At 46.0% G+C, this 22,367-nt stretch overlaps 2 protein-coding genes across 5 annotated transcripts in view; one reads left to right on the top strand and one right to left on the bottom strand.

Annotated features, from left to right (window-relative positions):
- The window catches only part of C2CD3 (C2 domain containing 3 centriole elongation regulator), a 36,953-nt gene extending 36,523 nt beyond the window's left edge, over window positions 1-430 (bottom strand). For all 3 annotated transcript variants that reach the window (XM_005524167.3, XM_014253540.2, XM_014253541.2), the window contains exon 1: window positions 136-430. In XM_005524167.3, the coding sequence (XP_005524224.2) occupies window positions 136-430 (295 nt within the window). The remainder of the gene's footprint in view (window positions 1-135) is intronic.
- PPME1 (protein phosphatase methylesterase 1) lies at window positions 4-21,331 on the top strand. 2 transcript variants are annotated; one of them, XM_088051217.1, is made up of 14 exons: window positions 4-142; window positions 6,793-6,887; window positions 8,279-8,370; window positions 9,302-9,359; window positions 9,855-9,906; window positions 11,669-11,823; window positions 12,417-12,507; window positions 12,858-12,923; window positions 13,123-13,255; window positions 13,691-13,820; window positions 14,260-14,304; window positions 15,017-15,081; window positions 16,128-16,195; window positions 17,483-21,331. In XM_088051217.1, exons 2-14 carry the CDS (start codon window positions 6,848-6,850, stop codon window positions 17,499-17,501), a joined length of 1,014 nt encoding a protein of 337 aa, XP_087907343.1. In that variant the 5' UTR covers window positions 4-142; window positions 6,793-6,847; the 3' UTR covers window positions 17,502-21,331. The 2 variants fall into 2 exon arrangements, with proteins under 2 accessions (XP_087907343.1, XP_087907342.1); XM_088051216.1 differs by lacking the exon at window positions 4-142 and adding an exon at window positions 718-885.
- The last annotated feature ends 1,036 nt before the right edge of the window (window positions 21,332-22,367 follow it).

The following is a 22,367-nucleotide window of genomic DNA, read 5'->3' as shown; positions in this document are numbered from 1 at the left end:
CCAAAGCCTTTACCACCCTCCCGATGCCCAACCTGGACCTCCCCCGGCACACCTCACGACCATGTCCTCCCGTCCCACCCCAGTCCCGGTGAACTCCCCGGCTGTTGCGGGTGTCCCAGGGCGAAGCGTCTCTACCTGCCAGGTAGGCGGCGAGCTGCCGGGGCCCGCAGCGCACGGCGAAGCGGACGCTGGTTCTCCCCGCGGGCTGCCCGGGCCGGCAGGCGGGCTGGAGCACGGTGCCGCCGGAGCTCTCCCCCCACCACCGCAGGCGCACCACGGCGGGCGGCTGTGGGGCCGCCCACAGCACGCGGGGCACGGTGCAGCGCAGGAAGCAGCGCGGCGGGCCCTGCACCAGCGGCGGGAGGCTGGTGACGGCGGCGGCGGGGTCGCCACGACCTGCGGGCACAGGCGGCGTCAGCGGCCCGTACATCACCCCCAGCACCCGTGCCGCTTCCCGTCCCACCGCAGCGCGCTTCTATGCCCGCCGTATCCCCCCAAGCCCGCGCTTCCTCCCTCTCCGCACCTCCCCTCGGCCGCATCCCGCCCGCGCCTCCCGCCTGGCAACCGCCGCCACAGCGGGGGACTACAGCTCCCGTCATGCCCCGCGCCCCGCAGAGCACAGCGGGGGCACGGACTACGTTTCCCATGGTGCCACGCGGACGGGTGTGCTTGGCTCCGCGTGGCGGCGCTGTTGGGGGAGCCGCTTCCGGCGGGGCGGGGCGGGGCGGCGGGGGCGGCTCTGGGGCGTCCCGGTGATCCCGGTGTTCCCGGCGCGTCCCTCGCTGTCATGTCGGCCCTGGAGAAGCAGCTGCATCTGGGCCGCCTCCCTCCTCGGCCCCCGTTGCCCGGCGGCGGCGGCCAGTCCGGATCCAAGATGCGCATGGGGTAGGCAGAGGAAGGGCAGGGGCGGATGCGGAGATCGGGGTGGGGGGGGGGGGTTTGAGGGTGAGGTTAAAACGGAGGGGAGGCTCTGGAGAGAGGGGGGCTCGTGCTGGGGGTCTGGAGGGACGGGATCTACAAGGAAGGGAGGCACGTTGTTCCGGGGTCTGGACGGAGGAAGGGATCGGGCCGGAGGGGAGATCGTCCTCGGGGATCTCGACAGGGAATGGTCATTATCGGGGGGTCTGGACGGAGGGAATGGTCATTATCGGGGGGTCTGGACGGAGGGAATGGTCATTATCGGGGGGTCTGGACAGAGGGAATGGTCATTATCGGGAGGTCTGGACAGGGAATGATCATTACTGGGGGATCTGGAGCGAGGGGTGGTCATTCTTAGGGGGTCTGGAGGTTGGTCCTGCTTCCCAGTGCTCCAGGTGAGTGACATCTGGATCAGGCTTCTCCAGCCAAGGTGTCCCTGCCCAGAGTATCCTCAGGCAGGGCGAAGGTGGCAGGTGCTGGGATCAACTCTTCAGCTATTTTTTCCCAGTCCTTTTGCCATCAGTGTTTGGGGGAAGGGTAAAGCGTGATGTCTGGGTGGTACCTCAGAATGTGGCTGGGGGGAGAGGTGTATGGAAATTCTCAGGAGCTGAATTCCTGAGCTGGAGTTGGACTTCGATAACCCTTGTGGTGGGTCCTTTTCCAAGTTAGAATATTCCATGATTCTGTGAAACGTGACTTCTCAGCTGCATGCACCCATGTGGAGTAGGTGAGGTCTGTGACTCTAATCCCTGCTTAAGTCTGCATTTCCAGATGATGGAGAGGTCTGGGATACTCTTTAATCTTTGAAGCAGGGGTTGAGAGCTTCATTTACATTTACATTTTGGGGGCTGTGGGAGAAGTTTGACCTTGTCTAAAAGTGTCTAAAAGGGTGTGGATTAATTTATGTAATTCTTCCTCTCTTACCACGCATTGGAGGGGTTTTAAACACTGTTAGGGAAATGAAATTTTTAACGAATGAAAGTTTATTTTCTGTTGTTTTATAAACCTCTTTTTTACTTTTTCAAATGCTTTCAGAGAGCACTGATAGAAAATCCAGTGTTGTGGTTAAGGATCAAGAATTCCCCTGGAATTCTTCCCTTGGAAGCAATGGAGAGTAGTTCATAATCATGTTGTGGTTGCACAGCACAGCTGTATTTGTGATTCACCACTCTGCCACCCAGTAAATCCCTTTACAGGTGATGTTGTGGGAGGTGCTGCACATCCAACATGGAATGGCCTCCTCCAGGGGGATTAGGGGCTTCTGTGAAAAGGAAACAAGAGGAAGTAGGATAGAAAGTTTAGCTTAGGCTGAATTTATCCTTATCAAAGTTCAGTTCAGTACAAACAAATGCAAGATTCCCCCAAAGAGAATTCCACCAAAAGAGAACGGAATTAGTTGTACAGGGAAAACACAGTCTGATTTTCAGTCCTAGCAGATGTACAGGGTTGCACTGAAATAGTCCTTTAAAATTCAAACTTTTACAGGGAGCAAAAATAACTAAACTCAGGAAAACATTTATTTGCTGCATTAAGCGTCTCGCATTTGTAAATGTGATTTATTTCTGTGCTTTCCATTTCTTGAATTGCAAGCCAGGGTGTTAAAAAAAATTGGTTTAAACTTAATATCCAAGCGTGGCAGCAACTTGATTTTTCTGTGGCTAAATCCCCTGACTGGTGTGTTGGGGACTTTCTTTTTATGCCCTTCTTGTTCCACCATGCAGGTCATCTTAATGTGACTGTGGTGTGGCTGAAAGCAGATCTTGAGAAGCAGAGGGTCTAGCATGTGAGATTGCAACAGAAAAATAGAATTTACTGAGGACTTCTTAATCAAAGTCTTACATTTTTTGGTAATATGCTGTTAAAAGGTTATTATGTGTTTCAGTAGCTAATAAAAAAAATGGCACCTGTTGCTGCACTTAAATTTGTGAAAATAAACTTGTTTATAGCTTTTTCTTTAAAACTTACTCTTCTTGCTATTTTTCAGTACAATCACTTCCTTATTTCTCTCTGTGGTAGAGTCTCATTTGAGAAGTCAAACTGGCTGAAGCCAATTGAATCATGGAATTGTTCAGGTTGGAAAAGCCCTCTAAGATATCAGAGTTCAACCGTTCCCCCAGCACTGCCAGGGTCACCACCACTATCCCATATCCCCAAGTACCCCATCCACACAGCTTTAAATCCCTCCAGGGATGGGGACTCACTACTGCCCTGGGCAGCTGTGCCAGGGCTGGACAGACCCTTTTAGGGAAGGAATGTTCCCTGGTATCCAACATGTTCATAGCACGTGGCATCAATTCCTGCTTTGCTAGCACAGTCCTCTCCTCCCTGCATCTAAGTGCTCTCCACTAGAACTGTCCAATGAAATGATGGTTCCAAAAGGCTCCTTCCAAAGGAGGCTGGAGCTTCTCTTCAGCTCGAGCAATATGTGAAACTCAGGCACTGAGAGGAATTCAGTGTCCATTTCTTTAAGGAGTGCTCATGATCAAGGCTGTGTTGGGAATTGCCTGCGTGTTGCAAGGGATTCCTTCAAATTGCTCAACTGAAGTGGAAGCAAAGTCAGGCTTTATGGCCTGATTCTGTGTTCTGTGGGGAAATAAAATAATAGAATTAGTAAAGTCTTGGTGGAGCAAGAGGCCCCAGACCCACAGCAGCAGATCCCAACAGCAGTAGCAGTTTCTCCATTTCCTGTCTTGGTTTTTGCCTTTTGTTTTTTTTGCTAGTGGCTCATTCTGAGTTAATCACTTGGATGGGATTTAAAAATGAAAGTCAGTTTGCTGTTCCCTTCCAACGTGTGAGTAAAAATCACGTACAGTCTCTGAATCTTTTAAATTATCTACAAGAGCATGATTGGATCAGATCTGTGTAATTCAATCATGGCAATTCCAACTCATTTTTCCCTTTTTAATCCATTTTTTCCCCTTGGAATCCTTTTAATAACAAAACATTTTATGTATTCAGCATCTCTAAGGCAGAACTTAAGATACTGTCCTTGTCAATTTTTAGAATTTCTAAATACAACTTGTCAGCCGTGGCAGCTCTTACTTGTAGATGATGTTTGATTTGGTTGGGTTCAAATATGATGTGAGAATGAAATCTCTTGATTCATGCACTTGTTCTATATTTGTTTTAGTAGTTTTAAATAGGGGCTCTCAGCAGAAAAAGGACTTACTGAAAATGGTTCCTTCTGCTTGGTGTGCCTTTTTTTTTTTTTTTTTCTTCATTTTAGGAAAATACCTGAAAGAAAACCCCTTCAAAAATTGAGGAGAGATTTTCTGAGCCATGTGGGTGTCCTAGGGATCGAGGACATGATAAAGAGGACAAACTGCACAATAAGATAAAACAGCTGCAGAGGGTGCCCAGAATTTGTTTTGTGATTCCAGTTTAATATGCTGACTGGCTGGCTTGGAGTTTAAGGATCATTCTAGAAAAGTTATGTCAGATCCATTTCTGTTTTGGTTTGCTGGATACCTTAAAAAGCTGTAATTAGTTCTGTCATCTTAAATATTGGTCAGCAAAATATGGCTTCAGCATAGGAAGGTGCAAAACCACAGCTGCTGTTTATTTGGCATGCTTCTAATTTTGAATGTGTGTTGATGCTTCACTGAAGGAATCAGCTCTAGAAAAACTCAAAATCAAAAATTCTTTTCTTTGGAGAAAGAATCTTTTCTCAGCTTATCTTTTCTGAGGGTTTTTGCTCAACCCTCTCTGGTCACCTGGGATTTTGTGGAAAGCTGCACATTTAGTCTGCCCTTTTGGGGTTCGGTGTTAAACCTAAGATCACTCATGTTTCCTCAGCATTGTTTGGAGGCGAGTATTGTGTTTTAAATCATGATCTACATGTATTTGCATCAGAGGTGATGATAGTTTTTAATTCCCAGCTCCTCTTCCTTTTCTGCTACAATTTCCTTGCAAACATAGGAGTTCTGCTGTATGTTTTTCCCAGATACTTCATGTATGACACAGCTACAAACATTTTCTCTGGAGGTGTTCACTCTTGTTAAGCTGAATTTGAAGCACTGCTAAATGCATCAGTGTGGCAAGCTCCTAGGGAAGGGCTCCACCTTGTTTTCATGGATTCCTCTTGCAGTTGATGAGATACTCTCCATGGATCTGCCTTGGCATTAGCATCTGCCTGCCTCTTCTAGCATTGGATCTCTGCTGTCAGAAATGGCATTTGAAGGAGACAAAAATACTCATCCCTGGAGGTGTCCAAGGCCAGGTTGGATGGGGCTTAGAGCAGCCTGGTCTGGTGAAAGGTGATTTATTTGCACCAGCCAGGAGGCTGCTGTGTACCCCTGAGCAACAGTGGCTGTCCATCCTGTAGCCCTGCTTCCACAGGAATGGGTTCATTTGGCACACAGCACCACACAGTCAGTCAGCCACTTCCCCGTGCTCTGCCTCCCCTGTAGGTAAGAAAATTGCCCTACAGATTTCTGGTGTCACAGTAGTGCAGGAGCTGGGTTACCAGGGATCACTGTTCACCGGATTTATGGATTTTGTGGGGAGGAGGAGTAGCCAGGCAGATGACGATATTTACTGATCACCTGGAATTGCTCAGGGCAATGGAACCCAAAACCAGCTGTAACATGCTGTTCAAAAGTCTGACTGCAGTTGAAATGCTGCATATTGAAAGGGTGATGGAATTTATTTTTGCTAACTGCGCATCCTACCTATTCAAAAACCGGAGAAGGGAGATCATCCAAACTGGGGGCATTTCTCTGCATCTCCAGAAAGAGCCAGAACTGGTATGGAGAGAGCATGTGATCAGGGCTGGGATGGCTTCCAGGGAAAAATTAAGCTTTGAATGTAGTATTTTTTTCCTTGATCAGAGAATGAGATTAAGCTGAGGCAGTAAAAGAGATTAATATTTTCTGGAATTATGTAGGTGTATGACATCTCATTTTCTTTAATTGAGATTTGACAAGAAGTCTGGAAACCCACAGGAGGGAATTTGATCCATTCAGGGGGTGGCTGGTTTATGTTTCATATCCTAGAAACACCAGGGGAAACAGAAAATTCTGTTTCTACAGAATTGAAAAGCTGTTATTTTCTGTTTCTTTAGGAAGCCAAGAATTCAGGAGAAACTTCTTCAGCAGGGATTTTTCTGCTGCGAAGCTCTTTCACCCCTCATGCCCATGCTTGATTTTAGTATTCTGTGCTGCCTGCCTGCCTGCCTCCCCCAGAAGAGCTGAAGTGCAAAAACATGGTTAAAATGGTGCACTGTTACTCATCCTGTATCCTGGGCTCGAATTGAGCCTAATTATGCCACTTCCAAAATTAAGCACTACTCTTTTAGCCTTACTGAGTAAATACCAGCCCGAGAAACAAATTCTGCATCAACTGAGTCATCAGGAAAATTCTGATTGCGGAGACTTTTGTCAGTAATGGGGGTACAAGGAGAGGGCACAGCTGCACCTTTTGAAGGAAGCAAAAAATAAAAAATTAAAAAAAAAAAAATTGGTTTGTCAACTGGGCACCTTTTGTCTGTGGGTGACTGCAAACCCAGAGGTTTTACTGGGACAGTATCACTGTTCTGTTTATTTTCCCTTGGCTTGGGTTTATGTAGTCTAAATCACCATTGTCCAGTCTTCCTTGGAATTACCTGATGAGGAAAATACTCTTTTCGCTGTTTCCACTACATTTACTCAATAGGAACAACAATTAGGGAGGGGAAAAAGGGGAGGATTTCTTCAATGACAATAAAATTCTGAATATTGTGGTTGTATGGGAATTTCACTGATGTGTCGTTTGCTTCCAGTCTGAACTGTTGTGTAACATCAGTGTGTTCTCTTAAGTGAGAGGAGGCCTGGATGCCAGTTTCAGTGAAAGACTTTAAAAATAACTCTTTCTTATGGATTTTTTTCTGTCTTGCAGCCCTGGAAGAAAGCGTGATTTTTCTCCAGTGCTTTGGAGCCAGTACTTTGAGTCTATGGAGGATGTTGTGGTAGAAAATGACACTGGCAAGGATATATCCTTTTTTTTTCCATATTGAATTTGTCATAATCTCAAAGATTGGGGAGGTATCACATTTTGTTTAATTTATTGGGCTTTTTCAGCTTTTTCATGTGTTCCTTCTCATCTTCCATTGTGTCTCTTGCAGGCTTCAGTGTCAGTAACTAGAACTATCCCTTCCAGGCTGAGAGTTAAACTGTACCCAGCAAGGCCAATTCCTGATATCGTTTCTCTAGTAATCATTAATTTTAAAAAAGGGTTTCCAACAGTTCAATAGCATATTTTGCAGGGAAACACTCATCAGGTTCTCATAATTCAAACCGTATCAGGACCGAAGCTGTTCCCTGATTTTTATTAACCACAGTTAGTTAAGTGGCAATCAGTGAACTGTCTGCTCAGGATTAATAGCAGCAGTACAACAGATAAACCTCAACAGAAACATGTAGATGTGAATAAATATTTCAGATTTCTGGCCAAGGCAGAGGTTGTGTTGCCATCCGTGCCAAATGGGGGTTTGTACACAAAGGGGATGTGCTGGAGCTCTAACCACATCCCTGAGGCAGAGCAGTAGGCACCAACCCAATCATTAATTCAGCTGCTTCCACAGTTCACATCTGTCCTCAGCCTTTCATTTGGGCCTCAAGCTTTTGCTGAAAGGAGTAGAATAAACAACTAAGATTTGCTTGAATTTGGGATGCTTCTACACACAACCTATCCAAATAAGTCTAGTAGGCTTTTTATTTTATATTAAACCCCTGGGGGACTGCACAGCCTTCACCAAATGCGGACAAGGTGCCCATCATGAATCACGGAGTCACCAGAGCGTGGTTTGGGTGGGAAGGGACCTTAAAGCTCATCCAGTGCCACCCCTGCCATGGCAGGGACACCTTCCACTATCCCAGGTTGCTCCAAGCCCTGTCCAACCTGGCCTTGGACCCCTCCAGAGATCCAGGAGCAGCCACAGCTTCTCTGGGCACCCTGTGCCAGGGCCTGCCCACCCTCACAGGGAAGAATTACTTAAGAACATTTAATCTAAATCTCCCCTCTTCTAGTTTAAAACCATTTCCTTGTCCTCTCATTATCTTGCCTGTGTAACAAATAACTCTCCATCTTTTTTTACTAATGGATTTCTAATTCTCTCTTAGTTCACTTCCTTCTTGTGCCCAGAGAGAACAGGACAGGGGATGAGTGAATTATAGGGCGGGGATGAAAACCTGGGCAGCAGAAATACAGGAATACAACTCTTGAAGCTTAAATTGAGTTGCATTTTTATCCAGGTAATGCTTGAACATTCCTGTTGGTCAGAGAAATGAGGGGTAGAAATAAAATACTATTGGGCGTTGCAAGCTCCAAAATTCATTCTGCTGCCTTGAAGTAACTCTGTGAAATGTCCTTAACTGTTCATACACTTTTCGAATTTACAAAAGTGGGCTGGAGGGGCCTGTCTTGCTGCTGTTACACGGTGGAGGCCACTCTGCTCTGTCCTGGGCTGTGTTTACTGTAAGTAAAGCTGCTGCTCTATAGAAATAAATGTGTGGAAATGGAGCCCTCTGAGTGAGGATAACTATCTATTCACCTTTGGGAAACATGGGAAAACAGTATTCTAAAAGATAGCAATATTCTCTTTGCATGGCTGGGGTTATCACTTAGGTGCATGGGCACCTTGCAGATGGAGGGTTTGGGCTGTCTTTAGGGGCTGGAAAATACTAATCTGTGGATTCAGTGGGCTTGGGGAAAGCAACTGCTCCAGTCATTTAAGAATTGAATAACTGAAAAATCAAAACAAGAGGACTAGTAGCTTTGAGGTCTGGGTAGCTTTTGCCAGTTGTGTAGGTGGTTCTTTTAAGAATCCCTCAGCAAATTCCCCCACTTCTGCTGGGCTGTTATTTAAATAATCAATGATTCCTTAACACAGAAGTCTTCCTGTCAACAAAACATGCCACTTCTCTGTGATGCCTGAAATAACTTAGTTAAATTGATCTGTCAGGGACAAATAGAGCCATAATTGTGTTGCAGTTATTATGCTCTGCCTTATGTTAAAAAGATTCCTCAGATGTTCTCACTGACCTCTTTGGACTAATCAATTTTCATACATTTCAGTCTGTAAAATTCTATTTTTTGAGAGCAAACTGAATGTGTACTGCAAAGCAGCTGCTTCACCTCCATGTCAGCCATGGAGCCCAGAGGAATTTTGTACCATGTGGGGCTTGAAAAGCAAGGGAATCCCTTTGGTGTCCGTAATCTGCTGTTCCAGTGTCTGGAGGTGCTTTGGCCCATTAAGGACAGTCTTGTGGAATATCTTTGCTTGCACTCTGTAACACCCTGTCCAATCTGGGTTCAGCCATTTTGGAGGCTGTGAAGGGTTTTTAGGAAGTGCTTGTTATTGCTAATCCTGCTTTGCAAACAATATTCCCTCTGTCTCTCCTTGCAGTCTGCAATCATTAACAGGATCCAGTGTAGGATTGTGGCTTTGGACCTCCGAGGCCATGGTAAGTCAAAGAAACAAATCTGGAGTCAAGTCAACGTGTTACACACTCCCATTTTTTAAAGGAGATGCAATGAATTCCTCACAGGATGACTAGGAAAACATCCTTGAGGCATCCCAATTTTGATTCAAAAGCAGGGATGGAAGACTGGCTTCAGTCAGAAGCTGAGACCCCCCCGAACTTTTGCATGAGACAGCGGTGGACTACTTCCATCCACCAAGCCCTCTTTCATATTTCCATAACCCATGGGTGGTCTTTGCCATGAGAAATAAGGACTGTTCTTTCATTTTAAGATCTGTAAAGAACAGTTACAAGTGGTGTTTGCTACCCATAGTACCAGGTCTTCCTGTTAATCCTGTGTTTCCTAATTATTCATAGTCATTGCAGTAGGCTTGCTCTTCATATCTATGCCTTAAAGCTTTGTCACTGCTCTAAGTCCTGAGGGGGCCTGAAGTTTTTCAACTTAAGTGAACTTAACTTGGGTTGGGTTTTTTTCAGGAGAAACAAAAGTAAGGAATCCTGAAGATCTGTCTGCAGAGACTATGTCGAAGTAAGGAAACTTATGCTTGTTTCCCTTTTCTTTCCTTGGATGAACAATAAACTACTTGAGGGCACACAGCCTTCATTCAAAGGAGCTGGAAGGTGGTTTAATTTCACATGATTCTGGTAGTTATCCCTTTTTTCCTTCCATTCTGGGACAGTTTAAAATGACATCTCTCCCAGCTGAGTCAGATTCCAAGAACAGGAGTTGTTTTCTGAGTACCCTGAGTTTTTAAACAGTGAGCACTTTAAACCTGCATCATGCTGAAGAGTTCACCTAATGGAGGTGGAATGCTTTCCTTAGACATCCATGGGGTATTTTAGCCTGAAATCACCAGTTTGACTCTTCCTCAGCCCTTGGAGTGAGTGTTCAGAGTGGGCCCACATTGGCCTAGTAACACCCCCGAAGTCTGGGTCACGGACACAGGATTTTCAAGCATAGAATTGCTTTTTCAAACTGTCATGACCTGCTTTGGCATGCAAATCCATCCCCCTCTTGACAAAACTGTAAGAAAAGCAAACACCCGCTGCTAAGTACATTATGTTCTGCCCATATTTAGTACAAAGAGACTCTTTGCTGTGACTACAACTAAACGATGGATTTTGCAACATTCCCATGGACAAATCCACTTGGTTTGTTGAGGGGAGGCCATGTGTGAAATGTATTCTGACTTCCATTGTATACCTTATTCCTGCTGCTTATGCCTTGTCAGATCCTGATGTGTAACTGTCCTGAGGAGATGCTAGATTAAATAATTAGAATATTTCAGATCTGGAGCAGCACTGGTGTGGGGGGACAGCAAGTTCCTTTTCTTTTGAAACCTTCCCCCTTTCTTTGCAATGAGTCTAAAACTTAATCCTGAATATCTTTTATATAGGAGCCTTAAGTTATAACTAGTGTTCCTGTTTGTTCTTTTAAATCAAATCCCCAAGTAATTTTCTGTAGCAGAGCAAAAAGCTGGTCAACCTGTTCATTTTTTTCACTTGTTTTCCATTTTCAATACTGCTCGGTTCTCAGGTTCCTCTGAATGGCTGTAGTCAGGAGAGCCAGTTGGGGAGGTGTCTTTAATCTGCTCCTCAGTAGATTTCAGCTGTTAGCTCTGCTGCTGTTTTGGGGTTTGAGAATCCCATCCTGGGAAAAGTGTCAAGAAGTGACAGCTTCAGTTTAACAGTAGCTGCCTTACGGGAAGGATGGGGAAATTGCCCCTTGCCTTGTGGCATCTGTGCTCATAGAGAGTCTCAGTCTTTTTGCTTGTGCTCAGTGTTGTTCATCTTTGCCATGGTCAGTAGGGCTCAGTTATTTTTGTCTCTGTAATTCCAGCTTTTTCTTTTAAGAACAATATATTTCTTGGTTTGTGCTTCCACGCAAGATGATTTGACAGCTTTTTCTTGCCTTTTATTCAACATTCCCACCAGCAAGTGTCAGCCTAAAATGTTTTCTACAAGGAATCACAGAATTTGGGCTGGAAGAGACAATAAATTTCATCCACATAGGCAGGGACACCTTCCCCCAGAAGACCTAGACCAGGTTGCTTGAATATATTTTAAATTAGTATATTTTAAATGAGGGTAAATAAAAAGAGGAATTACATGGATGTTCAGGAAAGCATTGGCTTGCAGGGTTTCCTGCTTTGGTACTAAGACAAAACGGTGACAGGAGAATAAACTTGTCTGTTGCCTGCGGGTTAAAAGAGGTTTTGGGGCCATCTCAGGTGTGTCCCTCGTCCTCCCATGGAGGTGGAGGTATCATGCACAGTTCTGTCCCTTTGCAGGGATGTGGGGAACGTGGTGGAAGCCCTGTACGGGGACCTGCCCCCGCCCATCATGCTGATCGGGCACAGCATGGGGGGGGCCATCGCCGTGCACACGGCCGTCGCAAACCTGGTGCCCAGCTTGCTGGGGCTCTGCATGATCGACGTCGTGGAAGGTGAGTGTGGGTGCCCCTCAGCTGTGCTTCTGCCTTCCACCTCTTCTCTTAGCCCTAGATCCCTGAGTACAGACAATTCTGCCCCATTCTTACACCAATTCCATCCTCCTAACAGATCCTACGCACGCAAAAAATCTTTCCAGTTTGACCCCTTCTTTTCCTTTTCTCAGGTGTAGTCTCTGCTTTTCTCCTGCTAATTTCGCAGAATCAGAGAATCAGCTAGGTTGGAAAAGACCTTTGAGATCACTGAGTCAAACATATGACCTAACACCGCCTTGTCATCTAGACCATGGCACTAATTCCTTTGAAACACTTTCTTGGTGGGGAAGAGGGTGGCTTTTGCTGTAATGCTTGCTGCTGATAAATGATTGCTGCTTTCTCTTACTATCTGAACATCCTACCTATTCAAAAAGTAATTTTCCAATGTGATTGTTGGCTTAGAAATGCTAATCTGTACTTTCCTTAGCAGCATTAAATCACTGGGCAGCTCCAGCTCTCTCTGAGGGTGCTGCAGCCCGTTTTGTGTAGAGGGATGTGGCAATAATTTCATCAGATGCCATGAAGTTGATGAAGATGATGCCATTTGCTTTTAGGTACAGCCATGGATGCCTTGAACAGCATGCAGAACTTCCTAAGGAGTCGTCCCAAAACATTCAAGTCACTGGAGAATGCCATTGAGTGGAGGTAAATCCTCTGGAATCCCTTGTCTCTGTAGTTTGACTCCCGAAGGAAACAAAGTTTGTAGAATTTGGCTGTTGACAGGCCCTCTCCAGCCCCCTGCCATGGGTTTAACCCTGTTTTACTGTTGCCCCACCACCAATTCTCCCTCTTTCTCACAGTTACAGTGACAACGGGAGGTTCAGGTCACTTTAACATGAGCCACTCAGTTCCGTCTGAGAGCAGGAGCTTTGGGAATAGTTTGGGGAAATCCTGAGCTGTAGAGGAGTTAACCTCCCATTTCTGGGCCTTCTGATTCTGGAATGTCTTCAGTAAATATTTCTGTCTTCTGATTTTTATTTTTTTTTTTCCCCTAGTGTAAAAAGCGGACAGATAAGAAATCTCGAATCTGCCAGAGTTTCTATGGTTGGTCAAGTCAAACAGTAGGTGGCCTTTGATTTATTTATTATTTTTAAATATTTTTTTCTGTTTTACAATACCATTGCTACACACATGCACTTGAAAATTAAAATTTCTTCAAGCAAAACTGCAGAAGACCTATGGTTTTATCCTGGGTGGTATTTTAGTTTGGAGGTGGTTTTTTTTTTGTCAGAGAATCAGTTTCTGATTTTATTTTCACAGGTGCGAAGGGGCTGCCAGTCCTGAATGCCCTAAAGCCATAGTAGAGGGAATTATTGAGGAAGAGGAGGAGGAGGACGAGGATGAGGAAGGAGGAGGCTCTGTCAACAAAAGGAAGAAAGAGGATGACACAGAGGTAGGGAGTTTGTTGCTGTGTTTTCAGCTTCCCCTGCAAAAGCTGTCACCTGTGGTTATCCAAATCATTCTGATATGAAAGGGAGCCACTCCAGGGAGAGAAAATTGGATGAGAGCCAAGCCCAAATGTTCAGACAATTTGCGAGCTATTTGTGTCAGTAAAAAATAGCAAATTGATTGTCCTGACTCCTGCAGTCTTCTCCTGAAGGCTTTTCTCCCCTTGGTGTAGCTCTTGCTGACTTGTTCTCTACTCATGTACTTTGGAGAGAAATTTAGAAGCAAGATTTACCTGGAAGTGTTTAATCCACCAGAGGGAGCCAGTATTTTTGTATTTTCTATATCTATACATTTATGTATTTCCAAGTGGCTCCCTGAGTTGGTTTTCTTTCTGCTGTTTTACTGATCACTAATGCAGAGCTCTCTCTCCTCCCTGCAGACAAAGAAGGAGCATTTATACACGTGGCGAATCGAACTGGCCAAAACAGAGAAGTACTGGGATGGCTGGTTCAGGGGTTTATCCAACCTCTTCCTAAGCTGTCCAACTCCAAAGCTTTTGCTTTTAGCTGGTAGGTGTCTCTTCCAGTCCTGGTGTGCACTTCAGTGATGTCACACTTGTATTTTAGAGAACAGGGTCAGTGCTGGGCTACAGTGTTTCCTGGGAATACCTGGGCTTCTCTGTCTCTTAAAATAGCGTGGTGTGATTGGAACTTCTCAGGTGAAAGTCAAATACAGCTTTAAGCCCTTTTTGTACCTTAATAAAAATACAGTGTGTAAATATCCTTTTAAGTTGTAGGGAGGGCTGTGCTCTTGCATTTTTTGGCAGTGTTTCTTTCCTGTTACTTTACTCTCTCGAGGTGCAGCAGTGAAGTGTCCTTGTCGTGGATGTCAGAGGTGTTTATTTTCTGTTTTTCAAGCTAATGTCTCTTAAAATATGGAGTAAAGCCTGGCTCAGAGAGTTGTGTTCTCTCTGGCTGTTCTCCAATATATTTGTTTATTTGATTGTAGGTGTTGACAGGCTGGATAAAGATCTGACCATTGGACAGATGCAAGGTAAGCATTTAATACTGTTACTCCAGCCTTACTTAATGCTCTTTTTGCATGACAGGTGGTTGCTGTGGGTACAGTCAGTATCCAAACAAATGGGGCCAAAAGAATTCATCCATCCCAAAGTGTTCTCCTACTGTGGTCAAGGAAAGGTGGGGAAGGTGAGGAGGGAAAGTTTCAGTTTGAAGGGTTGTTGCTGTGGGTTTTGTTCAATCTAGAGTTCAGTGCTCCCAGCAGCGGAGCTGCCACACTTGGATCAGAATGGTTGTCTGTGAGGGCTTCTTTATAATCCCTTTTTGCCCTTTCTAGCTACATTCCTGATGTTCCTAGCTAGAACACTTGAGACCATTTAAAATTGACCCATCTCCCAGTGTTTTTGCTGGCTTTCCAGAGCAACCAGTACTGGAAAGTAGTATTGGATAGCAGGATAAACGTTACCTTAAGGTAAATCCGATAAGAGTTCCAGCTCTGGGACTTGCCTGCATTGAAGAGCTCTGAGAAGTTCAGCTTCATTTTAACTCCTGGGAACCTGTTCTAGTTACACCTGAGAATGTGAATTAAGCAGCTGGTCCATGTTTTCTTTGGAGACCATTGGCTGTGCATGGTGTGGAGTCTGCTGAGACTTCCTGCTGTCCCTGGGGCCTCTTTTCCAGCTATATTTAGTGAGATTAGTTGGTCCAGAGTGTGAGATCCGTGTGCTGACTCTCTCAATCCACAGGGAAGTTCCAGATGCAGGTCCTCCCACAGTGTGGCCACGCAGTCCATGAAGACGCTCCAGACAAGGTGAGCCCCACCGTGGGGTTGGAGCTACATAAGCCATGATCTAAAATGCGAAAAGGGATCTATTCCTTACCGTGGAGCAGAGAGCATACTTCAGGGGCAGTTTTTGGCATGACAACTGGCTTTCACAAGCAGCTTGGATTTTTCAGCTGTCTGGAAAGCCCCGGCTAAGATGTTACATGCCACAGGGCTGGGCTGTGGATTTAACTCTCAGACTTGTGGTGATGGACCTAATTCTAGCCATGTGGAGTGTGGATTTCTCCTCCCTTCCTTTCCTCATGCTGTTCCCCACTATTCCCTTGCACCAAGCTGCAGCTTTAGGGGTTGGTCTGTGTTTTGTTGGGTTGGGTGGCTCACATTTTCCAAATAGAAACCAAATGTTCCTGAAGTAGCATTGACAGAGCAGTGCTGCTTCTGGGCACTGCCAGAGTTTGTGTCCAGATGGAAGCAGGAATGCGGTGCAGCCAGCGGAGCCTGTGGTTGGGAGCACATCTGGTTTTAAAGCTCATTCTGTACTGACAGCTGTGTTAAAACTCAGCTTTTCTGTGCTTCACTTTACCAGTCTGAAATAGGTATTTTTATCTAAACATACTGAGTTCTTAAGTTGTTACTCTTTTTATGCATTCTAAACAGTATTGACCAGGTTGGAGGGAGCTTGGAGCAGCCTGGTCTAGTGGGAGGTGTCCCTGCCCATGGCAGGAGGTGCAACTGGATGAGCTTTAATGTTCCTCCCAACCCAGGCCATTCCAGATTACTATCTTCCATCCTGAATTTATCTTTTCTCCCTGCTAAACTTAGACATTCTTTTAAGAATTACTGAAATAGGTGGAGAAAAAGTTTGGTCACTTCTTGATGGCAGGTTCAGTGTCGGAGTAAAGCTGGAAGTGTGTCACATGGAACTCTTCTTGTGAAGGAGCAAACTGAGGAAGGAGCAAATCCTGAAGGACGTGAACTGTTGTTGGAAAACCTGCAGGCTTTGAAAACCGACTGGGTTTCATGTTCTCTTTGCGTCCCTTTAAATCCTGAGCAATTTTTTCCCCTTCTCTCAGGTTGCTGAAGCTGTTGCAACGTTCCTGATCCGTCACAGGTTTACAGAGCCCATTGGTGGATTCCAGTGGTAAGGCTCCATGGAGTTGTGTCCCTGAGCAGAGCTCCTGCTCTCACTGCCTGTTTGGCTCTTGAGGTGGGAGGTTGAAATTTTAGCATGGTGCTAAAAAACAGAGGTAAACAAACAGCTCTGAATCACAGCCAGTAATAGATTTGTTGTGCTCCTTTTAAATTTCTCATGTATTTACATGTGCTGATGAAACCTCCTTCATTGGAGGGGAGAAGCAAAGCAGATTTCTTTCTTTATAACCTGCCAGAAAGCAAAATGACAAATTTTATGGCATTTAGCTTAAATAATATTTCGTAAAGTAATGTCTTAGTTTAGGGCAAATTAGGAAGGAAAACTCCAAATGGGAATTTCCCCAGGGAAATGCCCCTCCCCACTAACTGGTCCGGGAAAAGAAAAAATTTTTTAGAGAGAAGTGGAAAAAGCTGTTTATTTAACAGAAATTGAGTAATATTAAATAATAAAACCTCTTGCTGTTCGATGGGATGGCAAGTCTAGGAAGAAAAGTCCTTTTCATGTGGTGTAGCTCGGCTCGCTCAGGTTCTTATCAGTCCCTCCGGCGCTGGAAAGTGCCGAGGCCCAGGCCCCGGTGGGCCACAGGCGTGAGCTCCTGGGGTTTGGCTGGGTGTTCAGTCCAGAGCAGGCTTGCACAGATCCAAGAAAATTGGGAAAAAAACAAACAAAGGTCCAGGGAACTCCTCTGCCTCAGCTAGCTAAAACTAACTAAAAGCCAGAGAGAAGCTCTGTCCCGCTGTCTGTCCGTGCTGCAGACACCACAGTCCAGGAGCGGGATGTGTGGGAGTGATGTTTTTCCTTAACACAAACTGCGCGCTTCTTCTTCCCCCTCTCTTGCTCTCAAAGCCAGTCTTAAAGGTGCAGAACTTAATATATAACATAAACCAGACGATTGGGGATACCAGTATCATAAAGTCACCCCAGGACAAGTAACCAAGGCCCTGTGTTGTGGGAAGAACTTGCATCACACTCCCTTGGCCAAGAAATACTGGTGAGATGAGGCAGGTAAAGCTGTGTGCTTCACTTTGCAGACTTTCCATACTCATCTCGTGTCTTCTTATCAAAATGCCCTGTGGAAGCCAGGCCCCTGTGATCAGCCAGGCAATGAGAGAAGAGTGTGACTGATAAGCTTGATAGTGCAGGCTGATGTGTACATAGGGAGAGAGGGAGAAGACCTAAGGACTTTACAGCTAAATTTAGGCTGTTGCAGAGTTTGCAGAGAATACCTTGATGCTAACATGGGGTCTTTCTTCTATTCTCTTTTTTGCCTCCTAGTGTGTTTCCTGCTTGTTAATATCCTGGTGTTCTCCAGCACTGATTCCCATTGTAAATAAACTGCACCAGAGGCCACTGTGATGTATCCATATCCTCTCATCTCCCAGTCCAGCAGCAGTGAGAAGTTGGTGTGAGATTCATCCCCTAGAACTAGTTCTCCAGAATACGTAAATTGTTAGGGACTTTCCCTTGCTGGGAAGCAGCTTCTACTGAAGACCATGAAAAGCTCTTCAGGCCCTTGGAAGTGGGATCCTCTTCTCTGCTGCCACAAGGAAAGACCTCCTGGAATCCCATGTAGTCAATCATACCAATCTCCATCAATTCTCAGGCTTTCTTGGACCCAACTGCAGAAGGGCTGTTGGCAGTCCAGATCCACTGAGGGCATTGCAGCACGGCCAAAGGCTTCAGGATTTCTCTGTGGAATCATAGAATCATCTTGGAAGTGCCCCTTAGGTTTGGGTTTTATATATACACTTTTTTTCCCCCTAAAGCAGAAGAGGAATTGGCTTCATTGTGAGCTCAGGTTTCATCTCACCAGCGCCAGCCTTAGAGGTTAAGCTGTGGAAAAAGCCTGGAGGCCACTCTCCTGGGCAAAGTTGGATGGGATTGTAAACCAGAAAGGTGAGGGGGGGACCGTGAGCTCCATTTCAGAGTCTTGCAGTTTTTCTAGTGCTCGTTTCAAGTCATCTCTGGGAAGAAGAGCCTGGATAACTCCATCTACTCCATCTACTACAGACACATCCCAGGCCGGAGGACTCTGAACTTGTGTTTATGGAGAAGGCCCAAAAGCAGGGACAACGTGCTCAACAGGCAGTTTGGCTGTTTTTGGCCCCTGGAATGTGTTTGTTCTTCCCTTCTTGTAGCTGCCACACACAGCTGAGCAGAGATCAGCGTCTTTGGGATGGAAAAACATGGAATGGGCTGTAGAAAAAACCCTGGGAGAGCTTGGAGTCAGTCCTGCTGATGATGCAGAGGTGTAGGCAGCTGTTCTGCCCAGTATTGGAGGAAGGACCTTTTTTCCACTGTTGCTTCCTAGATCATTTCGCTGCCTGCCTTCCAGAATTCCATGTGCACAGAGAGCTTTTCTTTAGGGTCCAGTTATCCACAGACAGTTCCTGGGATTGCTTTCACCTAAGAGTCACTTTTGAGTGTAAAAGCAGACATGTTTTGGAGCAGTTTTCCTCAATATTTTGCTGGTGGATGTCTGAAATCCCTTTTTTTTGCCTGGTGTCCATAACCCCTTGCTGCTGTCCGATGATTTTAACCCTGCTCTGCTGAGGCAAAGTTCTGTGGTGATTTGGGAGCTGCCCTGTGCATCCCATGACAACAGCCATCAGGAATTCTTGGCATTTGAGAGGTGCAGATGGGGCAAAGGGTTTTACCATGGTCTTGGGCCTGGTAGAGATCCATTTAGCTGGGATTCACAGGGCACAGCAGCCGTGTGGCCTTGCTCCGTGTCCCTTCCCTGACATACCAGGTTGGGAAGCGCCTGGATTAGAGACAAAAGCCTCATTCCAGAGAAGAATGCCCTCCTGGCACTTTGGCCATAGGCACTCAGGTGTTACAAGAGCAATTGCTGGCTCTCTGCGCTTCCCTCTGTGAGTCATTGTGTTAATGCATTCATTTGATGTAGCATCCATCCTGGATGGATTCAATGGATCTTCAGTAGTCGAGATGCAAAATAGTTCTCTCCCCAGCCATGTTCCCAGAATGGCCAAAATCCTCTTTTGCAGGCAACTCCTTTGTTCAGATTGTCAGGGATTAAATAATCCAGCGTGTATATCCAGAGTCTCACTTCCCGGGATCATCCTCCTGAATGATGGTGAAGTCACATTCCTCTGTGGTGAAGTAACTTGGAGAGTCTGACTTGGAGTGATTCCTCGCGTTATCCCTTTGATTTGTGAGCTCGTAAAAAAGCCCAAGCAAACAGAACCCTCTGTGGAAAGCAAATGAGTTTTGTATTCTGTAGAAGCACTGCTGGAAAAGGAATGATTTCTGAAATCCTGCGGGCTCCCTGGGATTCTGTTTTGTTGTTAACACTGAGTGAGTGAAAAGAAAATAAATATTTCAAGAGCCTATTTAATGGAATGGTGCATCGCTCCCAGCCCTGCCCTGCCCTGGATAGGTGGCTGTTCAGGGACTCGTGGTACTGATTAAAAAATGGATTCCAGGGACAGCAGCAGCACTGTGGGGGTGGGTGGAAGGGAAATTCCTTTCTGCTCTGTCAAGCCATGTACATTTTTTTGAGACTGTACTTTTGTCTGCAAACTATTAATGCTCCTGCTGCAGTTTCCAGTGGGCTGCAGGCTGGGATAAATGGAATTTGGTGAAGGATACACAGGCTGTGGTAAAAGTAACTTGCAGAGAGAAGGAATCTTCTCTTTGGCTTACAAGGAACAGGGACACAAAAATTCTCCCCCAGAACTCTCAGCTTTGCATTTTTCCTGCAGCTTCTGGATTACTTAGAAACCTCTCTTGGTTTTGTTTCACTGGTTGGATTGAGGATCAGTGGCAGCTTTGCCAGTGGAAGATCCCAAGGTTTGGCAGGAGCAGGAGATGTACTTTGGGATGCTGGTTTGCTGCAGGCTTCATTTTAATTGAATAAATTAAATAAATAAATATCTAAGACCTAGGATGTGTTTTGCCAGTTTACTGGACAAAGCCATCAGGAACTTGTAGATGACTGGAGCATTGGGATTGTTAGAAAAAGATTATTTCCTATATTGTCAAAGCAAGTACTCTTGCTTTGAATAAATCCACCCTTGAGTAAGGAGTTAAACTCAGGCCTGGGGTTGTCCAGCCAGAATTTTCCCCTCAGACTGTGATAGGGCATCTGCAGAGGTGATGCTGCAATAGTTACAGTTGTTATTTTTCCCCTTTTGGCAAAGGAAAAACTTGGACAACTTGAAGAAGCCCATTCCAGCCTTTCTTTCCATGAGTTTATGCTTTGCAAGCAGTGTTGGGATGACCTGCAAAAGGCAGAGCTGGGCAACACAGACCTTGGAAAATTCCCCCAAGGAGGGTCAATTGGGTATTAGGAAGAAGTTTTTTTACAATTTAGGCACTGGGTGCCCAGAGCAGCTGTGGCTGCCCCTGGATCCCTGGAAGTGTCCAAGGCCAGGCTGGACAGGGCTTGGAGGAACCTGGGATAGTGGAAGGTCCCTGCCCATGGCAGGGGGTGGGACTGGATGGGCTTTAAGGTTGGTCCCTACCCAAATTATTCTGTGACTTTAGCACTGACATTTTCCCTCTTCTCCACTATTGCCTTTTCTTTTGGGAGCAGAAAGGCCTGGGAAAAGAGCTGTGTGGAGGTGCCTAGCAACAGCTATTCGCTGGTTTGAACTGGTAATGAACACTCTTGGAAATCTAGACCTGGATCTTTTGGCGAGGTCCAAAACTTGAGTTAACGGCTTTTCACTTCCACGAACCCTTGGCCCTAGTGCATTCTACCACCCGTCTCCAAGCCTGGTGCTCTGCTCACAGCCTGGAAGTGCCCTTTGTGTTGCCCAAACCTGCATCCCTTGGCTGTGTCATCCATCTGATGATGCTGCCCCCTCAGCACTGTGTCCATGCGGCATCCGACACGGCGGGAATGGGACTGGGTGTTTGCTCCAAGTTTTGCTGCCGGATGCTTGGCCAGTTGTGGCTGAGCTTTCCCAGTGTGGCATGGCGGGGTGACCTCCTGCCATTGGCTGCTGTTTCCAGAAGGAAAATGTGTCTGTGTGTGTGTGCGTGTGTGCATGTGTCAGTTCTCTGGAGTCCACACGCTGTGTCCTGTGTCAGCCTCATCCTGCTCTTGTCTTGTTCCATGTCTGTTTCCCTCGGCTACAAATAAAGCATTTGTGAAAAGCCTGGAGTAGGAATTCCTGCTTTCCCTTTAGCTGTGATACTTGGGCTTCTTGGAGCAGCCAGTGGAGGAAGGGGGTTGATCCAGCTGTTCCTGCACCAGACCCAAGCCTTGGGCTCTTCTGGTGACTCAGGAAAGGCCCTTGTCATCCAAAATGCTTCCCCATCCCTTCCCTGCACCCCACTGTGGGAAGGAGCGGGGATTTAGCCATGGCTTTCACTTTTCCCCCTCCTTTCCGTGTCTAATGACTCCCATGTGTACAGAAACATCTGAAAGTAATAAACTGGAGCACTGGGGCTAGTGAGTAACCTGTGCTCAGCTCAGCCTTCTCTGAGTCTTGTGGTGGTCGCTCCTGACTGAAAAGCAGGAATTGGGAGAAACTGGAAATCTTCCAGGCCTCTTTACATTCGGGCAGGTTTAACAGCCCCAGAGGGCTGCTGGAGCCCCATCACAGTGCTCCAGCTCCTGCTGTCCAGCCCAAATGCTCCTTGCAGCTTCACCCCTCTCCCTGTGTGCCTACAGAAGGGTTAATCCAAGCCTGGATGAGCACAGCCAAGGAGTGATAAATGCACAATTCTAAAGCCAGAGCAAGCAGGAGAGCCTTGGGAGAGTTCTGCCTTCTGTTTCTATCCCACTTCCCTGATTTTTGATCTGGTGGCCTCCTTGGGAAGTTTGGTTTCCATCCTGGAGTATTGGAATCTCGTCCAAATGTCACCTAGATGAGCATCTTGCTTTAGAGACAAGTTTAGGAGAAAAACGCTCTGGAATGAGTGTTTCCTCTAAAGAAAGAGTCCCAGCAATCCCTTTCTGCCAACAGGAGGTTAACAGTAGTGGATGAAAGTGAAAAAACTCCAATCATTTATTGCCAGAGTGCACACATGGAAAAAGAAAATTAATAAATGCTAGATACTGGATTGCCCAACCTTCACACCACTCCTCCTCCTTCTCCATGGATTAAAAAGAAAACAAACCAACTCAAAAACCGCCAAAACATAAAACAAAATCCCAGGGAAAGGAGAAACAAAACCCAAGGCCGCA

The sequence above is a fragment of the Pseudopodoces humilis genome, chromosome 2 (genome assembly GCF_049639895.1).
Source record: "Pseudopodoces humilis isolate 2021_Gansu_Grassland_sample_001 chromosome 2, ASM4963989v1, whole genome shotgun sequence".
Lineage (NCBI taxonomy): Eukaryota > Metazoa > Chordata > Aves > Passeriformes > Paridae > Pseudopodoces > Pseudopodoces humilis.
The sequence above is the reverse complement of the archived record's forward strand: the minus strand, read 5'-3'. Positions and strand labels throughout refer to the sequence as shown.